The sequence below is a fragment of the Emys orbicularis genome, chromosome 3 (genome assembly GCF_028017835.1).
Source record: "Emys orbicularis isolate rEmyOrb1 chromosome 3, rEmyOrb1.hap1, whole genome shotgun sequence".
Taxonomy (NCBI): domain Eukaryota; kingdom Metazoa; phylum Chordata; order Testudines; family Emydidae; genus Emys; species Emys orbicularis.
The window spans coordinates 121,256,704-121,274,109 of NC_088685.1; the positions used below are offsets into that span (position 1 = coordinate 121,256,704).

The 17,406-nt window shown below is 38.7% G+C and overlaps 1 protein-coding gene across 3 annotated transcripts in view; it reads left to right on the forward strand.

The window, feature by feature from the left end:
- Nucleotides 1–17,406, forward strand: part of ARID1B (AT-rich interaction domain 1B) — a 412,174-nt gene that overhangs the window by 21,674 nt on the left and 373,094 nt on the right. For 2 of the 3 annotated variants that reach the window (XM_065400297.1, XM_065400298.1), the window contains exon 2: nucleotides 12,536–12,730. In XM_065400297.1, coding sequence (XP_065256369.1) covers nucleotides 12,536–12,730 — 195 coding nt within the window. Of the gene's footprint in view, nucleotides 1–12,535; nucleotides 12,750–14,876; nucleotides 14,887–17,406 lie in introns of all 3 variants that reach the window. The other variant, XM_065400299.1, reaches the window with a different exon arrangement.

Genomic DNA, 17,406 nt, shown 5'->3' on the forward strand with positions numbered 1-17,406 from the left:
GGTAGCTTTTAAAATCCTAAACTCATTATTGTAGTATATAACAATGATTTTTCTTTTAAATATGGGTGGGCGGGGACCCCAAACCAGAGATCCTCCCTCCATCCTTCCTGAGCTCCTAGCTCGGTGACCTGGTCCTAGCATCCAATATCTTCTTTCCCAAAATCTCTAAACCCCATTCCCTGCCAAGGGGGATTTTGTGATGGTAGGGTTGTAAATTATATATGCATCCTTTGTTTAATTTAAAACAACCTTGTCAGGAAAATTATATATGCAAAAATCCCTGTACATTTGAAAGTTAGGAAACTTATACTCCACAAACAACCTTAGTACTTACTTATCCCCTGATTAACACCTATCTCCACCAACAACTCCATTATACCCAGTCACAAACCATTATATAATTGACTTACATGGACATTGCTCCTGAGAAAGGCTTGGTCTACACTTACCCCCCAATTCGAACTAAGGTACGCAACTTCAGCTACGTGAATAACGTAGCTGAAGTTCGAAGTACCTTAGTTCGAACTTACCTCGGTCCACACGCGGCAGGCAGGCTCCCCCGTCGACGCCGCGGTACTCCTCTCGTCTAGCTGGAGTACCGCAGTCGACGGCGATCACTTCCTGGTTCGACTTATCGCGTCCAGACAAGACGCGATAAGTCGAACCCAGAACTTCGATTCCCAGCCGCCGAACTAGCGGCTGGGTGTAGACATACCCTAAGGAGTGCTGAAGAGTAGATTAGTCCATTAGTTCAGTGGGAGGAAGGCAGGGAGTCAGTCTAAAACTGGCAAGTAATGTTTTTTACTTTCTTTCAGACCAAAGAGCATCTCTGTGAAATCACTGTATTTATTTTCACCCCCACCCCCAACTTTTAAATAGAAGTGCCTTTCATACTGTCAGAATTCCATGTTGTGACACCCCTACTCAAAAGTTATGACAGCAGTGTAATGACAGCTACTGCCTCTTGAGAATCAATCAGGCAATTAATTTTGTAAATGAAATGCTGATTATACAAAGCTTCACATGAGAGGCCCAGTGATTAAAATCAATTTAACAAATTGTTTCAGGTGGGACTTGATTAATAATTTGCCATAAATGCTGAGGATATATGACCAGCATACTTTTTTGTGTGTGTTAATAAAGAACTATATATAACACTCAGAGTAGAAAAATCTGCAGATAACTATGAACTTTAGGCTTATGACCTAGTTACTATAGCAGTACCATAATTTTTTGTGGGTATGCTGTTTTCCCCAGTATTGATGTTGTCATTTCCTTAACTAGGCCTGTTTTTTCCCCCACAGTGAAAATACATTAACCATTAAGTTTTCCCCAACAAGACCAAATAGCTGGGAAAATATCCCCAGATCTGTTTGGATATCATTTTATTATAGCAAGATTCTCCTTAAAATGTGATACTGTATTTTTTTCTGCACCTCTCATTAGCTAATCACCAACATTTTATACACTCTTCCTCTTACCCGACTTCTTCCTTGCAGGGACTTCTCTTTAGAGGGAATGAGCTCCTTTCAGGCTATGCTAGGCTGCTGTTTGATTCCTGCCTGGCAGCTATCACTCTTAGTAAATGTTCCTCCTTCCCATTACTTATGTTAGTATAGCCTCACGAAGAAGTAGGTGAAAGAATTCTTCTTCTTCTCAGGGCTTGTCTACACTACCGTCTGGATTGACGGGCAGCGATCGATCCAGCAGGGGTCGATTTATCGTGTCTAGTATAGACGCGATAAATCGACTGCCGATCACTCTAGCATTGACTCCAGTACTTCACCTCAACGAGAAGCACAAGGGGAATCGACGGGAGAGCGTCTCCCGTCAACACACCAAAGTGAAGACACTGTGGTATGTAGATATATGTCGACTTCAGTTACGTTATTGACGTAGCTGAAGTTGTGTAACTTAGATCGATTCCCCCCCCCCATAGTGTAGACCAGCCCTCAGTTCCAGATACTGAGCAGAGAGCAGACTTGTGGAGTGGAGAAGACATTTACTTGCTGCAGAAGCTGAGAGCCTCATCCCCAGACCAGCTAGGAAAAAGAGGAGTGTAAGCTAAACCAGGGCACTTCCCCAGCTATAGTATCCTTTCCATGAACCCATTTATGTGGATATGCTGGGAGCAGAGAGGAAGGTGAGGTCACAAGCTCCAGCCTAGGGAGCCACTGGCCAGGAACTGAACATTACTGTTTGTATTACCCTAGAGGCTAGGAGCACCATTGTGCTAGGTGTTGTACAAACACAGAAAAAATAAATGGGTTTAAGTTGGCTTCCACTCAAGAGGGTCTCAGTGCCTTGAACCGAGAGAGTAGGTCTTTAGAAGATGAGTGGGAAGGTCGGAAAGTGCATTTTCTCTGCTGACACACTGAATTATAGATGCATTTTTATTTTGTCTACCTGCTTTTCTCACTTGTGGTTCCTCTTCACCTGGTTAGGTGTGTGTAAGGCAGGGGACAGATTTACTAACTTCTTTAATTTTAATTTTTCAAGGTAGGAAGGTTGTGTAAATGTAAATTTTTCACACCTGTACTTTTTTGGAAATTTTTAATTTTTACAGTTGTGGGTTTATGTAAATTAGTTTTCTTTTCCTGGTTGAACCACAGCATTGGCCACTGTTGAGGCTCAGAATCACCTTAGTTTCTGCTTCACCAGAAGGTACTTTTGTATCACTGAAGAGCACATTGGCAGCTGTCAGAGCAGACTTATGGGTACATCTGAGTCCCAAAGGTAGATGCTTTGGAGCAAAGAAAACCAGTGTTAGTCGAGGAAATGAATATACAGTTATAAATTGAGGAATGTAATTTTGGGTCCTCCTGAATGAAAATTGGAGGTGATTAGGTGGGTGATGGGGAAAAAATGCTGACAGGAAGACGTAGGTTTCTGAGTTTGAAATCTTGGCCCCATTGAAGCCAATGGTAAAACGCTCATTGTCTTCAATGGAGCCAGGAGTTCACTCAGTATTGTTAATAGTTGTTGGAAGCAAAAAAACTAAAAAACTCAAAGGGTAGCAGTGCTAAGCTGTATTGTCACATGAACCTGTCTCAGCCCATAGGATTTTTTTGGCCATCGGGTGTGATAAATGTATATAATTGCTTTTTAATGTTGTTTTAACCTTTGCTTGCACTTCCAGTGACAACATGAAGATGCAACTCATATGTGGTTCATTAAAAACAGATTTCTTTTCTTCATTGTTTTTGTTGTGATTTATTCTCTCAATAGGCATTATAGCTTTACCCGCCTCCAAAATAATAGCTAGGAAATGGTTGAACCCCTAACCCTCCAGTTTTTAAGTAATATTAAATGGTTTTAGAAGAATGGTGGGGAAAATGCATGTAGCCAAAAATAAGCAAATGTCTTGTATTTTGAATCTATGATATATTGGTGGTGGTGGTGGTGGTTGTTGTTTTTTTGAGGTAGTAGAGTGTTTTTTGTTGAGGCGGGTGTGTGTGTGTTGGGATGGGTGTCAATTTTTTCCTTTTCTGTTTTTTTTCTGTTTTTCTTTTTGTTTTGAACAAGGAAGAATATTTGTGGGTGGCCCTCTGCAGCTGGGACCGTGCAGTAAGCAGAGGTTGCAAGACAGGTAAAATAGATACTTTTGGTTATATCACTGATTTGCCTTCACTGATACCCATGGTGAATTTGGCCCTTTGTCTTTTGAGTGACATCTCTCTAAGTTTCCTTATGCAGCTGAGATTTTTGTACTTTTAAAAAAATTTTTAGTAAGGGATTAAATAAGATATGATGATATATAAAAAAGCAGATGATTTCCTGCTTCTTTAATAGTCTAATAATGCAATGTCAGATTTTAAGGATGTACATGAAAACTTTTTGTAATATCTTGACTTTTCAGTGCTTAACTATATCATTCTAAATTTCAACATAGTTTTTTTAATGGATATTTAAAACATGCACACCTTTTATATTTTGATATCTTCCTCACTTTTTTGTCACTTTAGATACATTGTCTGGGAAGTCTTCATAATATTCAACAGAGATTAAGCCATAATCTAGGGATGGGTTATCTTTTCCTCAATTGCCTCTTTATGCCTCCTGTGTCATTTTATTGTAGTGAATACACCTCTATCCTGATATAACGCGACCCGATATAACACGAATTCAGATATAACACGGTAAAGCAGTGCTCCGGGGGGGAGGGAGGGCGGGGCTGCGCACTCCGGTGGATCAAAGCAAGTTCGATATAACGCGGTTTCACCTATAATGTTGTAAGATTTTTTGGCTCCCGAGGACAGCGTTATATCGAGGTAGAGGTGTAGTTGTAATTATCTCTTGTGATAAATACTTCATTCAAAACTCATAGCATGGGCTGGAGCTGGGAACTTCATGCCTGCTTATCTTGGAATGTTGGTAGCTGATTGTCAACTATCTTCACTGTAAGGTTTTGCAGCTTCAGACTGTTACAAATGGAGAAACAGGTTCTTTTTAATACAGAGGCAGAGGTTGTGGCAGCAGATCAGTGGTGAACTTAGTGTGTATGGTAATTTGTGAGAATTTGAGGGCAAACATATTCCAGAATATATTGCACTGAGCCCATGTTGATTTGTTATAGATACATATGAGGCAGCACGAACCTAATGCCATAGTCACTTAAAATTTGCATTACTGGCATAATCATCAAAACCAACTTTTTTTTTTTTTTGTAAAAAGCTGCACCTTTTCACTCTGAAGAGCAGTTTTATCTTAGGTGAACATGATTTTCTTCTAGTGAACCACTTTGCCTGATGTAAGAGCTATGCAGAGTTGCAGCCTACTAAGCTTTGTTGCCCATTTGTGAAGAAAACTAGGGTAAAAATAAAGGAACTTTTATCTGTGTATGGGATCCTCATTCCATCCTTGCTGAATTCTACCATTCCCTTTTGGAGGTGCTTTCTCTTCACCTGTCTTAAAACACCTCTGTGAGATATCTTGTGACATCTTATGGGCTAGTGGTCTGCTTTGACAGATGAGACTATATTTTCAGGCAAGTGCCATCTATAGCCTTAAGCTTCTTTCTGCATGTATTTGAGAGAAAGTTTTGAGGCTAAAGGCAGGGCATATCATTGGATGCCAGGAAATGTAGTTCAAGCATGTAGTTCAAGACTGACCATGAGCTGAAAACTTACCTTAGTACACTCCACAGGAACTGTGATGGAGGAAGGACCTCCAATAGTACTCTGGGTACATTGGGGGAGGGAAGGTCAATGTAACATTTAATCTTTTCACAATTTTGGGTAGTGGGGCAAGGGTCTGCTTTTGTTTGTATGGTTTCCTTATGACTGGGAAGACTGTGGTGATACTGGTGAAATTGAGAGTTTATAAGGGGTTGCAGTGTAAAATTGCACCACTTTTGCTCATGAAAATGTGCTGAATTTGTACATACAGTACAGACCCATTTACGCGCGGATGTCGGGAGTCAAGCCGTCACGACTGTGTGTTAACGGACCGCGGGTTAAGAGGGCCATGCTGAAAAAAGTGTCTATGATTCACTTAGAAAAAAACGCCGTTATTTTCTGCTCTTTCATGCTTGCATTTTTTTTCTTTCTTATGAAGTCTGTCATTCGCCGCAGATGAATGATTTCGATATTTTCTGCATTTTGCTCCTCCATAAATCTTACAACAGTTTCTACAACACTAAGGGCTTCTGTGGGTGAAATGTTGACCTTTTCAACGACATCCTCGTCATCGTCGTCATTGTCATTTAGGCCTGCGTTATTAGAATTCTCGCCATCACTTTCACGGTCCGATGTAGCCTCACAGCCCGTTAATATTTCTTCCTCGGACAGAAATTCTGAAGTCGGGCAATGTTCATCCATCTCCAGCCACTCGGTAATGATTTCTGGCGATGTATCCAAACTAAAATCTTTTATCATTTGAAAGAAAAGTTTACCTTTATCCTCTTTTGTCTGCGTGTGTGTTTGTAGGACGTCTTCTGAAAATCCTTCAAAGTCTGGCTCTGAATCAGTGCCACTGCTGGACAGTAAAGACAGAACCGAGAGCCTTCATCCAGCAGTTTTCAACGGACTTTTGTTTTACTCCGTCCCAAGCTTTTTTAACTAAATAAATAATTTTCTTCATGTTTAACTGTTTCAGGAATTCGGAAATTCCTGAAGATGTGCATGACACGATCGCTGAAATCAGCTCCTGTCGATAATTGTTTTTAAAATTCTGAATAATGCCCTGGTCTAAAGGTTGAATTTTTGATGTTGTATTGAATGGTAGGTATAGTACTCGATTTTTTCCATCGTTCGATACCAGTGATTTAGCTGGAGGATGGGCTGGACAATTGTCAGGTAGCAAAAGTGCTTTGGCTTCGAGTTTCTTCGACCGCAGATACTTACGAACAGCTGGAACAAAGCTGTTGTGGAACCAGTCGTCGAAAATGTGTCTCGTCATCCAAGCATTTTTGCTGTTAGCGTATATTACTGGCAGTTTGGCTCTATTGAGGTGATTAAAGCAGCGAGGGTTATGAAAGCGGCCAATGAGAAGAGGGGTAAGCTTATGACTGCTCGTCTTATTACTACAAAAAAGAAGTCACACAATCTTGTATCTTTTTAAATCCAGCTGTTTTCTGTGTCTCGTAATTAAAGGCTAAAGTCTTATCAGGTAGCAGTTTTGCAAATAAAGCTGTTTCATCACAATTATAAAGTAGTTCTTCGTGGTAGTCTTCATTTTGTAAAATAGATTTGAATTCAGCGGGAAATGTGTTCGCGGCCGATTCATTGGCTGATTGGCTTTCTCCAGAAATCGATACCTGCGCTATGCCATGACGCTTTTTAAAACGACTTATAAACCCCCTGCTGGCTTGGAATGATTGATCCCCCATTAAATTTCCAAATTCTGTCACTTGGGCTTGAAGAATTGGCCCACTTAGCGGCATTCCTTTCAGCCTTTCCTGAGCAAACCACGTGCGCATGGCTTTGTCTATTGTTGGTTTTGCTGAATAGCGCGCATGCGTTTTTCCTTAAGCCCCGCGGCAGAATCGATATTTTGTACAAAGACATTCAGTTTAGATTAGTTTTTTAGCCATCCTCGGAGAGTAGATTTGGCAATCCCAATATCTTTTGAAACTTTGGCCTGGGTTTCTCCGCTATTTACTCGATCTATTGCAGCTAGCTTTTCTTCTACAGTGTAGGAACGCTGACGCATGCTCTCTGCCATTATATTAGGTCTACGGTTAAAATTTTCTAATGTAGTATATATATTACTATATAACTACAGTACTACTGTATATATTATATATCTCTCTAGCGTGACATTGACTAAGCGTGGGTGATACGTAAAGACGTACAACACGTTTCCGCTCTGCACTTCCTGTCGATTTCTATGTCAGTGAGTTAGTGAGCAAATCTGTAGCGCTACATAGCAAGTTCCTGTACCGCGTGTTAACGAGTCTCGTGTGTTAAATAGGTAGCACTGGGAGGCATGGCGCTACCGCGCTTTAAGCGGATTCGTGTGTAAACGGGTCTGTGCTGTATTTGATGCTTTGTTTAGCATTTGAGCATCCTGGAGAAATAGCAGGCACAGAAGAGTAGCTCTCAGTTAATCCTTTTAGGCAGTGGGCACTTTCCACGTTCTTTCTATTTAAGTACCTGGACTGTTAATCTAAAGATGGGTGTGTATGATATTCTGGCCCCATTAAAGTCAACAACAAAGTTCCCGTTGATTTCAGTGGGCTAGGATTTCACCCTGGGTGTTTTTAAAGCACTCAAAGGTGAGTAGTAGTCGGGATTATTATTATATGCGCTCTTGTTGCAGTTCGAGTCTGGAAGTCATGTGTACAAATACGTGATCTGACACTGCTGTAAGAAGGACATTATAATAAAGATGCTATAGACTACACTACCACTAAAGAAGAATGCAAAGAACAAGAATTGTACAATATGGTGTTATGAGGAGCTGTATAAATATCTGAGATTTAAAAGGAACCTACACTAGAAATTGAAAAGAGGATAGGGGAAACTGAAGAAAAATACAGTCCGTGAAGGCTTGCAAGAAAAAAAATGTGGGCAGTAGACAAGCAGAATAAGCAAATAACTAGCCAAAGCAGTAAAAAGGTTTTTATTCCAAGTATTGAGGGGGAAAGTAGTCTTGGAGAGAAATTAGGTCCATTACTAAAGGAGGTGAGATGAAATTAATAAACACTAAAACATTATATTATTTTTATTTATAATTATTATTTTTATAATAAAATAAAATAAGTTTTGGCCAATTAAGAAGTAATTAAAGCTTTGTAAAATAGTTTTTGATGGAAGGTAAGTGAGTACTTGGAAAGTGTGTAAATGTACACATCAGCTGTTTCTGAGAGTATATGTTCCTGAGTATTTGAAAGAATTAGATAAATTTATGGTATTGCTGGCAATGACTTTTGAAAAGTGTTGGAGAACTGGTATGGGAAATCTGGCTAAGAGCAGAGTTTCTCTGATCTTCAGAAAATGAGTGATACATGTAATTGTCATTCTGTTGCTGTAACTTCTAGCAAACTAATGGAACAAATGTTAAGAGGAAAAAATACCTGAACACCAAAAGGATAAAGGAACCTTGAATATAGGTTTATAAATGAACAAGTCTTGCTTGACAAACTTGCTATTTTATAGTAGTGGAAGAAGGGGGACACATCCAAAAATACATTAAAAGAGTATTATGGTTGCAAAGTGAAGCACTCAAAAGTTAGAAAATGCCAGAAACAAGGTTTTTATTATTAATTAATTAATTTTCTCATGGGCTTTTCTATGGCACATATCACTATAGTATCTAAGTGCTTCACAAACATTAATTAATTTTCACAACACACCTGTGCAATGAGGGGGTGATGTTATTCCCAGTATTAAATGGGGAATTGAGGCATAGAGAGATTAAGGTCAAAAGTGTCCACTAATTTGGGGGGTTCAATTTAAGATGCCTGTGGCCTGATTTTTTTCTGAGCACGTACCTTTATATAGCACTTTGTGTTCAAAGCACAGCTCATTGATTTCAGTTGTAGCAGTGAGTGCTTAGTACTTTTGCAAACCAGACCCCAGGATTTCACATCAGGCACCCAGAAAATTAGTGACCACCTAGGAAGAGTTCGATTTAAGTGACATCACATACGAACTCTGTGGCAGAGGCAGGGATAGCATCCGGTTTTCCAGGGTAGCATTCAGCTGCCTTAACCATGAGACCATCCTTTCTTTTCCTATAATCTCCTGCGTCATTTACTGCAAACCTTCTGGCTTTTGCAACAAATGAGGGAAGCAGAGGTCCTACATACAAGAGCCTCATTCACTACACAACCTTGATTCCTCCTTAGAGCAGGTCTATCCTGTGCCATGAATGAGACTGGGTCCTATGGGAAAAAATAGTATGTTATGTAATTTAAAGACTGTATTGGAATGCTTATGTATAAGGGGGCCAAAATAAGGTTTCACAGACAACCTTAATTTTGGCATTTCTTAACTTTTGATTATTTGACTTTGCAAGCTTAACATTCTTTTAGCTTTTTTTTTTATGTTACTTCCTCGGTTTTTAAAAATGCAAATTGAAAAAAACCCAGAAATTTCATCTTGTGGAATCATATTGACACCCGCAAGGTTCATCAAGTGTGTTGAAACTTTTAGTGCCACTGAACGCTCCTCTGCCACTTGAGCTTACAGAGCAACTGATAGTAGTAATAGGTTGTAATCCTTGTGTGGACCAGCCAGTAGAGGTGGATGAGACACACACTTTGCCAGTGGGGTTCACAGATATTTGCTGACAGCAGAGGAATGGTGAAGAGACCTGTCTCTTCTGTCCCCTCCCCCTCAGCTTCTTGTCTCAGTCTCATTATTCAGTCAGTCGTATGGCATTATTTGTCCATTTCTTCTCCACCTCCATCATACACACACCCTACCTTCCCCCTGGTTCCTTGTCTGTTTCCCCCCCATCCCTGGCTTCCAGTCCCTTGTCCAAATTTGGGCAATTTTTCATGGAAAGAGCAAAAGGCATTAGGATAACTTTCCGAGCAAATTCCAAGTTCCTGCTCCAAAGCATGGAGGTGCTAAAGCTTCTCAGTGAAAAAGTTATAAGAATTTTTAACATTAACATAACCAATGTATTTTTCCCCAACCTCATTCTGAGAAATGGGTGAACTGTTTTTGCCAAATTAAAAACAAACAAAAAAAACCTCAACCTCAGGTAGAGCCTCTCCTGGAAAGTTTCAGTCCAAATGGTTAAGGTTTGGCAAAGTTATTAGCAGTTTAGTTGAAAGTTATAAGCAGACAATGGAACAGAATGGCCTAGGGAAGTTATGGAAGCACCTTCAAAAGCAGGCTGGATAGCCATCCATCTTGGATGGTTTAGACACCACTAAATCTTGGAAGGGAGTTAAACTAGATGACCCTTGTGGTCCCTTCTAACCCTATGATTCTATTATTTTATGAACTGAAAATAGGATCTTATAATGGAAAGTGTCAGTTAACTGTAACTGTAGGAATTGCTAATTATGAAGCCTATACTTTTAGCCCCATCTTTGATACCATGTAGCAGAAATGCTACACTTGAAATTGGTTTGGATGTGAACATTGTCAAGTGGATTGAAACCTGGAAGAAATAACCTAAAATGAAGGGTAATAGGTATTGTTTTGAGTAAGGGAAGTGTCTAGTGAAAGAAGCTCAGGGAGTGTTGTTAAGTCTGATTTATATAACATCTTATTTAATGCTTTAGAAGGGGGAGGAAACATCAATTTAATTAATTCACAGATAATTCTAAATTGGAAAGCGTTGCAAACACTATAGTGAGAATATAGTAATAATACATAGTGGCCTAGAGACATATGAAATATGCACAGAAAATTATCCAATGACACTCAATTTGAAAACAAATGCAAGCTAATAATCTGGCAAAAATAATTCGAAATGTCAGATATATAAAGCAAAGAGAAACCCAGTGAAACTGATATAGGAGCAATAGTGAATCACAAATTAGAGATGAGCATTCAATTTAATATGGTAGCAAGAAAGGCTAATGCACTTTTGAAATAAATGCATAGAGGCATATCACAAAGAAGTAACAGTTCCCATCTACACAGCTGTGGTATGATCACACATGGAATACTGCATTCAGTTTTGGATACGTCATTATCAGAAAGATACTGCCAAATAGGTGGGATGTTACAGAAGGCCAATGATAAAAATTATGGGTCTGAGTGATTTATTTGTAAGGAAAGAGATGAAAATAACTAAATATATACGGTTGGCTAAGCAATGACTAATTTGGAGGAGATATACCCTACATATTTTTGACAGATGTAAACATAAAGAAATAAAAATTAGTGTATTACAAAAGTGTAAGTAGCAGTAGTGGGATGAAATTAAGAAAGAGAAAATTTAAATTGAATATCAGGAAAAACTTACTGGTATCATAGCCTACTAGGCTGTGGAATAATCTCCAAAAAGAAGCCCCATCCCATGAGACATTTAAAACTAGATTGGGCAAAATTTTAGAAAATATACTGTAGAGAAGTCCTGCACTAAGAGGGAAATGAACTGGATAAACTAGTAGGTCTTTTCCTTTTCTAATTTGTATGATTCTATGAAAACCCTGCTTTTAATTAAGCTAATATTGTGTTAGGCTTTTTTTCTTTAAGTGTAACTTTTCTGTACCTCGAATTAATGCACATTAATTAAGAGGTAGAGGATAGATGCTGTAGCTCAGCACTGTAGGAGCATGGTACTTGACAGTTTATACTCTTGATCTGATTCAGTTGTCCTCACTAGTTAAAAAGGTGACAGTAAGGTGTCACACACTGGTTGACACCAGTCGTGAAACTCTTGAGATGCATGGTACATCCTGACAAAACAAAAACAAAAAACCAACACAATAACCAAAAAAAACCCCAAACCATTCCAGTCCTGGATTTTCTGAGGTCTGGCAAGGAAGCAAATTGACTTTCATGTGAAATGTGGCTTATGACTCACATTATGATTTGGAAGCCGATTAATGCACATGATTGCAATGCAAAGGCTCTGAAATGTAACATATCATATGCTTAATGCTCCTTCAAAACTTTCTTTTTCTTCCACCATCTCTTTTATGAATTTGAAAACTAGCCACCTTTTCCAGGCTAAAATTTTTGCCCAAGACTGTGTCTTTACAGGTAAATAAAATTGGTGTAGCTGGAAGAATACTTTAAAGACAGTATTGCTAATCATTATATATGTTAGTGTGCTTATTGATTTTTTTTTTTAATCTCCTGCAGAGATAATAGAAAATGTAAATGCCATTTTTTTCTTTTTTTTGCTTACGTGTGCAAAATATTTTTGTCATATCTCTGATTTTAAGTCCCATTTCCATATTTCAAAACTCTTTTCTAATTAATAGGAAAATTAGAACATGCTGATTGTAGAGCCCTATACTTCACTGCATTTTTGTATGTCGAATCGTTGCTGGATGTGTTCAAAATAAAGGTTCACTGTGCTGAATAAATGCAGGTATAATCTGTGCTATACTAAGGGGTGTTTCTAATTTCTTCCTACAGTATGTTTAAAGCAGATCTTTGCTTGTGTTTAATAACAGGGCAGCCCAATGGATCCAATGGTAATGAAGAGACCTCAGTTGTATGGAATGGGCAATAACCCTCATTCACAGACCCAGCAAAGCAGTCCATACCCGGGGCAGTCATATGGCCCTCCAGGACCTCAGCGATATCCGATGGGAATGCAGGGACGGACCTCGGGAGCCCTGGGAGGAATGCAGTATCCACAGCAACAGGTTGGTGGAGGATTTTTCTGTATTGCTTTCGTTTCTCTCCTCTTCCCCTCTGCCATCCTGCTTAATGTGCAGGCCACAAGAAAATGCTCAAATCAAAGTGTTTCGCTTTCAGAATGAAGGTAAGGGGCTATTTTAAAAATGAATAAATAATGACATAAATTTGTTTTCTTAAATTTCACACTATATCTAAGCTATTTAATATGCTAGAGACATATCTTTTAGGAGGAGAACATGTTGAATGCCAAAAAAAAATTTGGTTATCACCTAGCTCTGTACATCTTTTTGGGTTTGGGGATTTTGTTTTGGGTTTTTTTTAACCCACATAGGTACCCATTTCTCTCTCCTTCTCCCCGCCCCTAATAGGTTTTCTCATCCACAAGAAGAAAAACTCCAAGCTTACACTAACACAGTACCAGTTTATTGGAGCGAGACCAATATTGTTCAGTGTGTGAGAGCCTGTCATGTCTTTGCATCAGAGTTGATTTTTATCGAAGCTTTCTGTGGTTTATTTCTTTTCTCTCTTTGTCTCTCTTTTTAAAGTCAAAGGTTGCTTTTTTCTTCTTTTTGTATCAGAGGATATATAAATGTAACAATCTCCTCTAGTCTAGTTGGATTTCACTGTTGATGGTGACCTCTTCTGCTCCTTTCCCACCCTTTTTAAGAGGATTAATTACCCACGTTCTCACTATAAATTAGTGAAGATGCAGTAGTTGTTTTCTGAAGGGGAAAATAGATTAAAGTTATCCAAAAAAGCATGTTGGCAAATTTCGGCTAGATTTCTGATTAGAGTTGTTACTGCAGACTGAGAATTCTATACTCAATTGCAAGCACAAGGCTTTTTGATAATGAATGGAAAACAGTGTTTTGTCTCTACATGGAGCTAACTAGTTGCAGAATTTTTTTTACTTTATTTTCTGTTAAATATAGAAAAGGACTGAAAATAATGATCTACCAGGCAAATATATTTATTTCAATCTAATCCCAATATCTACCCATTGGCATAGAATACACAACAAGTGTCTAATTAGTTTGTAACTTCAAATATACTATTCTTATGAGTTCTCAGCTACTTCAGATATATTAGTGTGTTGAGTTGCAGCATTTCATCATCTGACTTTTTCCTTTTCCTCATTAGATTTTTTTTAAATGGATGTTTACTTGTTTGTAAGAGGCGATTTGGTTTAAAGGAGGCCAACACCTTACTTTGTTGCCAGCTTAATACAGCCAAGGCATTTTGCCAGTTTAATAAATGGTACCCAGTTGTCATTAGAAAGGGATGTGGAAAAAAGGAGCCTTCAGTTTTTTGTTTAGCTACAGCCAAAGCAAAGTTATTAAAACGTATTTTTTATTTTTAAAGAATTATTCTATGTTATTCAGAGAGGGGTGTTTGAATTTTTCACTTCATTTACTAATTGCTCGATAATTGTACATTATCTGTCAACAGGCAATGACCTGGCACAGTGATTGGCTGCTGGCCCTATCTGTCTTCTCACAGCATTAATGTAATTGGCTGAGCAACATTACAGTTATGATTACTAATACTCTTCAGGGAAAAAGTGAGAGGATAATTATGACATTGAGTTTTTATTGAATGGACATCACCACCTAGGCATGATTTTGTTTTGGACAGCCTCCAGAGCTTCATGTGTTTGGCTTGTGAACCTCTAATGATCTGAATCCAGCTCTTTTCATATTGCTCATATATTACCACCTTTCTACAAAGGATTAAAATGCAGGAATCCAGGTTTGTAAATTGAATTGCCAACTTACCAGCTGAGTGGTAAGTTGTCTTTGGCTCGAGATGCCACATTTTCATTTCTGCCTGGATTTTTACTTCTGTGACATGAATATTAAAGCAAGAGGAGCCCAGTCATACTTGTTGAAATTGACTGCCTAGTGATCGTATGTTTACCTATAATATAAAATAAATTATACGGCCAGCATTTTCAGAGGGTGTGTGCTCAGCACTTTATGAAAATTGGGGCGCTTTATAATGTCTCAGATTGAACAACCAACAATTTGAGGTACTCAGAAATACCATACACTTCTGAAAATCTGATGAGTTGTGAGGTATCTGGACTTAAAACCTATGAGTTGTGCTGGTCTAATTTGAGTGTGGGTATGCTCTGCTTTGGAGGCAGGAAAGGGAAAGAAACGTCTCTGGGAGATTGTTTTTATTTTTTTATTTTGTTTTGTTTTAAAGTGGTGGTTTTGATGCTGTCCAAAGGTTTTGGAATATTAGACTAAATCCCAGGGGGAATTAGTGGGCAGAGTTCACGTGAGATGGTTAAAGGTGCATGGTAAGTGCTTTTTCTCTAAACATTCCATCGGTGCAGGAATCTTACTCCTGAATCTCAGCTCCATAGCAGGAGACAAGCAAAAGTCTTCAAAGCTCTAAAGATTTTAGGGTCTTGAAGGAGAAGTCCTTGAAAGATAAGCCTGAGTTGTCTTCAGCCACTATGTGCCAGGGCTTGGGGTTAGAGCTGTCTAGAGTGGCAGATTTTAACTTAGAGGTCTATTAATAGATGCTGCAAATGAAGAAATAGAGGAAAAATTAAAGAAAGACTGAAAGAATCAACATTAATGAAGATGTTTGGTCAAACATGAGAAATGATCCTATAACTGGCTATAAGCATGCATGCAAAGAAAAAATGTGTTCCTGCGGAATGCCATTGATTCTGTCTCTGTAAAGAAACTGAAGAATGTTGTGTGCATTTGGATGACGATGCCATCCACAGATACAGAGACAAGTATAACAGGGAGGTCTCTACTATTAGTTCAGACAATGAAGATATAGTGAAAAAGATGAGAGAACTTATCTGGTGCAGGCAGTCTAAATTTCTGACATGTAGGTGTTCAGCATGTTACATAAAACTTGCAAAGAAACCTAATGCAGCAGAAGTTAAAAAATTCTTTCACAACTACCATCTGCCTCGTGGCTGATTGAGATATACCTGGGAATGATTTACCTAGCTTTCCAACAAAGGTTTGTAGCAATCTCAGGATAATAGTGTCTCTAACAGTGTTCAGGGTGCATTCTATGAAACTGCTACAAAGGGCTTCATAAAGAAAGACACTAAACTTAACAAAGCATTGAAGGAGGTTTTGGAGGAACTTGAGTGATTACTTACAGGATGATGACATCACTGTCCTGGTCTTGGTGAAAATCTAGTTTGAATTAATTAACAAAAAAAACCTGGAACTACACAAAGGACAAAATATGAAATACAACGCAGAGGACCTTTGCATTTCTTGACAATTTTAGTGATCCTATATACAAAGGTTGTAGTGTAGGTTGAGCCTAGAACAAGAAGGAAAGGCAAAAGTAAGGCTGAAGAATTGTTAACCTGTTTTCCTTGCTCACTTGACAGTGAAGATTTAGATTTTTAACGCAGATTTATTTTTGTGAAGGAAGTTGTCACAAATTGTTGCATTAAAATGATAGGAAATTGTGGGAATTAAAATCACAGAAGGCAGCTCAGTTTGATTGAGAATTTTGTCAATTTTCGAGAGAGTTGTCCAGTCAGTTCCGCATGAATCGAGCAGATATTTAGTACACATGGATTGGTTTGGTCAAATTGTTGTAATAAGGTAGGTGCTGAAAAATCAGAGAGGTTGGTAAAAGTATACCTGTATCTCAGTGCAAATATAAAATTGGAAAGCATTACTAATTAGTCAACTGGGGAGTCAGTTGTGTTTTGTTTACAGAATTGCAAACTTCTCATTTTGGACAATGTGTGCCTGTTTTATGTTTGAGGAATAATTCATATAAAGTGAATCGCATAGTATTTTCTGTTTCATTTAATAAAAGCCTTTGTGGGGTTTTTAGTGGACTTTTTCACCCACCCTTGCAGGAAAAGAAGAGCTTTTTGAGGGGAGGAAAATCACAGCAAACTTACATGTATCTAGAATTGTTGGAGCTGTGAGCACAATCTGAACACATGGGAACATCAAAGTCGATGTCAGCACCCCAAGATTCTGAAGCATTGGCCATAAATTTGATGCTCCAGGCTCCCGTGTCAGCGTGCCATGATCAATTAACTGTGTGGGAGCAGGGAGACAATGATTCCTAGTTGGGACCTGGGGGCTCTTCTGATGCCAAGTATATCTCTTCTACAAAGGAGTTCCATGACAGCAACTCTGTTTGAGGAACGGATTTTACTATAACTCTTTTAAACAGTTGGCTGTATTGGCAGACTGAGTTGGTTATGGTAGAAACTAGAAGGGCTTATGACTGAGAAACCTGGGCCAGGAACTCCTATCCAATAGGGTTACCATTGTCCTAGATCCTAGATCCTATTTTGGATCCTATTTTTGTCCTAGATCCTATTTTGGACCTGTTGGTGAAGAAAGTACTGCAGACATCAAAGATGGTTGTTAGCCTCTGTATAGTGACATGCAGCTGCTAGTTGTGGAATGACCCATGCTCTCATCCACTACTACTTAGAAACAAACAAACAAACAAAAAACCCTTTAGCGTTTGGGGAAGTTCTGCCTGTTTACGGAGCCAAGATTCAGGTGTGAGAATCCTGCAAGATTATAACTTCAGAGACGCAGAATTACAAGATAAATCATTTTCTCTTCTCATGCGGATATCAGAATTACTTACCTTGTAACTTCAAAGGAGTTGAATTCTCTTCTGTATAAATGCACAAATGATGTGTATGTGTCAGATG